At 35.1% G+C, this 3,867-nt stretch overlaps 1 protein-coding gene across 1 annotated transcript in view; it reads left to right on the top strand.

Moving 5' to 3' along the window:
• Positions 1–1,071: 1,071 nt before the first annotated feature.
• The window catches only part of LOC112506680 (abscisic acid 8'-hydroxylase 2-like), a 5,587-nt gene continuing 2,791 nt past the window's right edge, over positions 1,072–3,867 (top strand). The window contains exons 1-6 of the mRNA XM_025110911.1: positions 1,072–1,367; positions 1,612–1,933; positions 2,042–2,194; positions 2,276–2,530; positions 2,993–3,082; positions 3,461–3,646. Of these exons, the coding sequence (XP_024966679.1) occupies positions 1,132–1,367; positions 1,612–1,933; positions 2,042–2,194; positions 2,276–2,530; positions 2,993–3,082; positions 3,461–3,646 (1,242 nt within the window). The 5' untranslated portion in view covers positions 1,072–1,131. The remainder of the gene's footprint in view (positions 1,368–1,611; positions 1,934–2,041; positions 2,195–2,275; positions 2,531–2,992; positions 3,083–3,460; positions 3,647–3,867) is intronic.

The raw sequence follows: 3,867 nt of genomic DNA, 5'->3' as shown, positions 1-3,867 counted from the left end.
GTTTCGTAAAAACTTGTTTAAATTCGGTATTTAGTCATGTGGTTTGTTAAAAATTATGGATTTTGTCCATGTGGTTTTGAAATTGCAATTTTTGTCCCTATAGTTTGTTACCGATTGTCTTTTTAATCCTTAAGGCTAACTCCTCCTTCCTTTAAATATGAGGGACTAAAATAGCAATCAATTGTGAACCACAAGAAAGAAAACAACAATAAATTTTAAGTCATAAAGACAAAAATAACAATGAATTATATAAACTATGTAGATGAAAATCGTAATATCAAAACTACATTTACAAAAAGTAACAATTTTCAAAAAACCACAAGGAAGAAAAATGTAACAAAACGCTTACTTAGATAAGTGAACACCAAGTCACATTACCTTACCGGATGAATATGGTAAAGATCAAGAATCTTACCCTGTAAGAGCGATACAAGGACCAAGAGTCTTACCCGGTAAGTGGAGGCGACGACTCTTACCATGGTAAGTGCTTACCGGGTAAATTGTTGTATACAATACCGTATTGATGGACTAAAATATTACCCAGTATGTAAATGATAATGTTAAACTTTACTGGTAAGCACTTACCGGGTAAGTGTTTGGTAAACAGCCTCTTACTCTTCATTCTTTCAAAGCATCCGCAATGGAACTAATTGAGAAGAATTTTACAAGCTTTTTGCCACCTACGACAAATTAAAAAAGCTCCTCGGAATAAATATTACATGGCATCAAAGACGAAATCTTTGAATTCAGGTACTCGATCTGTCTAATGCCTCCTGACTCTGTAGGACAGTTTGTGTCTGTCTAACTTTAAAGGGGATTATAGTCCGACATCAGTTAAATTTAAACTACTTTTTACAGTAGATTCTAATACCATTTAAAAATATATAAAACCCTATTAAATTATTTTTTAAAATAACCATGGAAATAGAGAAGGAGGCTCCACCAACATTCAGATATTATCATTAATTTAAATAGAATTAAAATGCGTATAATCTTGAGTAACACTTTGACCNCATGGTCTATATAATCCCATTTTCCCCATCCCCCAACTTCATCAAACCAACTACGAATTCATCTTCATTCATTACTGAATTTAACACCACTCTTCTCTCCTGCCACCGCACAACCACCATGCTTTCTTCAATGATCACCTCCGTCGTATCTCCACCACCTCTAACGTGCCTTGTCGTAACCTTCCTTTTCTTGTTCATACTAACTGTATATAGTCTGATACGGAGGAGCCACCACCGTACACAACCGGACAGACTCCGGCTACCGCCAGGTTCAGTGGGTTGGCCTTACATAGGTGAAACTCTCAAGCTCTACACCGAAAACCCAAATTCCTTCTTCTCCAACCGCGAAAAAAGGTTTAGTATTACTCTCTCTTGCAATCTTGAAACACGTATGTTTGTCACTTAATTTATCCATTTCTATTATTGGTTTACCGATTGCATCATCGGAACGTTGTGGCCTCTTGATTTCTCAAACTGACACCTGGATATATATATATATATATATATATATATATATATATATATTAGGATTGTACGTTGTTTTCTTTGGTAATTAAAGAAATGGAATGATAAAGATCGTTTAATCTGATACGTATAGGTACGGGAAAATATTCAAGACGCACATATTAGGATGCCCATGTGTGATGATATCGAGTCCTGAAATTGCGAAAATCGTGTTGGTGACTCAGTCTCATATGTTCAAACCTACATATCCTCCAAGCAAAGAGAAGATGATAGGCCCAGAAGCCATCTTCTTTCACCAAGGTCCATACCATTCCCATCTGAAGAAGTTGATTCAATCGTCATTTCTTCCATCCACCATCAAACGATCCGTTTCCCAGATCGAAGATATTGTGCTCCGACTTCTTCCCACTTGGGAACATGATAACACCATCAACACCCTGCAAGAGATGAAAAGGGTATACATATACTGATCATTCATTTCCATTAGCTTCGAAATGAAAATGTGACATCTAAATATAGTAATGTAATTTGTTTTGATGATATGTATGTATATATAAATATAGTATGCATTTGAAGTGGCAATGATATCAGTATTTGGGAACAAGTTAGAGAGTGCAGAAATGGAAGGAATAAAGGGTTTGTATCAATGTCTAGAGAAAGGATACAACTCCATGCCTTTGGATCTTCCTGGAACTCCATTCAACAAAGCAATGAAGGTATATATATATACATATATACATATCATGCAATCCACACTTTCTAAAAACAGAAAGTTAATGAATTTGGATTTGCTGCAGGCAAGAAAGGGTCTGAGTGAGAAATTGAGAAGGATGATAGAGAAGAGAAAGGAGAGTGGGGAGAATGGTGAAGGATTGTTGGGTGCATTTCTATCTTCAAATGAAGAAGAAGGAGTGAAGATGAAAATGAATGAATCACAGATTGCAGATAACATAATTGGGGTTATATTTGCAGCTCATGATACGACTGCAAGTGTTCTTACATGGCTTCTTAAATATTTGCATGATCATCCTCATCTCTTGGATGCTGTCAGGGTATATACTCTTTTTACCTTCAATTCCTCCTCGTTTTATACAAACATAAATAAATAAATAAGGTGGTATCTAATTGGTTTGAGCTTGGCTCCAAATATCAAAAGTACCAGGAGGTCACATGTTCAAATCCAATGTGGAATAAAAATCCCCTTGTGTCCATGGAGGTTCAAATGCGGTGACCTCGGGCTATCTGCAAAGCAGGTGGTCGGCCTGGGATTAGTCGGCTCGCATAGCGGGTTAGATATCTAGGTTAATTAAAAAAATGTAAAATAAATCATCTTTTTACAAATTTACTCCCCAAAATAAGAAAAAACAATAATTTTCCTGATTTTTCAAAGCTAGAATTTTTCCGTCTAAATAATGTCACATGGTATATTTTCTTAGAAATTTCTAATTTAACAATTTGATGATTTAATTTGTTTATAGTATATGAAAAGTGATTAATCATCGATATGTGTTCAGAGGGAACAAGAAGAAATACGATGCAAAAGAGTTGAAGCCAATCGTGGAATTACATGGGACGATACAAGACGCATGCCATTCACCACGCGGGTATGTACGTAAATGATTTCTCCATTTACTTGGGTTGAAAACCGCATTTCCGTTATGAACTAAGCAACCACTAAGAAGGCATTACGTGTTCATATACATGTTGAATATGGACAGATCATTTTATTGTGAATTTAGTAGAAAATCCACATCCATTATATATGATGGATAGGAACACATGTCGTCCTCTTGTTGGTTCCCCAGTTTGTGATGAAAATCCGATTCTCAACCAAACTTTCATATATATATATATATATATATATATAAAAGGATCCATTAAAGAGAGAACCGGTTAATTTGTGATAATTGTGAGATCCAATCTCAACTATAAATCAATATATAAATTAGGAAAAGAAATATGTATTAAAAATGGGGATGCAGGTGATACAAGAGACTCTGAGGGCAGCGAGTATACTATCGTTTACATATAGAGAAGCAGTGGAAGACGTAGAAATGGAAGGTTATTTGATACCAAAAGGTTGGAAGGTTCTTCCACTCTTTAGAACCATCCACTACTCCTCTGACTTCTTCCCACACCCCAACAAATTCGACCCTTCAAGATTCCAGGTAAACTACCTCCCTCATTTTTATTACATAATAGTTATATATATATATATATATATATATATATATATATATATATATAGAGGGTGGTTCAAATACTAACCCAATATTTTGTGCAAACTTGGCTAACCCACATCAACCAATAATGTTGCATCTTTGGGTTTGGTTAAAATGTAACTTACATATTAATGATAAGGGTATTTAGGTCATTAGTCATTCTTATG

The sequence above is a fragment of the Cynara cardunculus genome (assembly GCF_001531365.2).
Source record: "Cynara cardunculus var. scolymus isolate 2C chromosome LG 2, CcrdV1, whole genome shotgun sequence".
In the NCBI taxonomy this organism is placed as follows: Eukaryota; Viridiplantae; Streptophyta; class Magnoliopsida; order Asterales; family Asteraceae; genus Cynara; species Cynara cardunculus.
The sequence above is the reverse complement of the archived record's forward strand: the minus strand, read 5'-3'. Positions and strand labels throughout refer to the sequence as shown.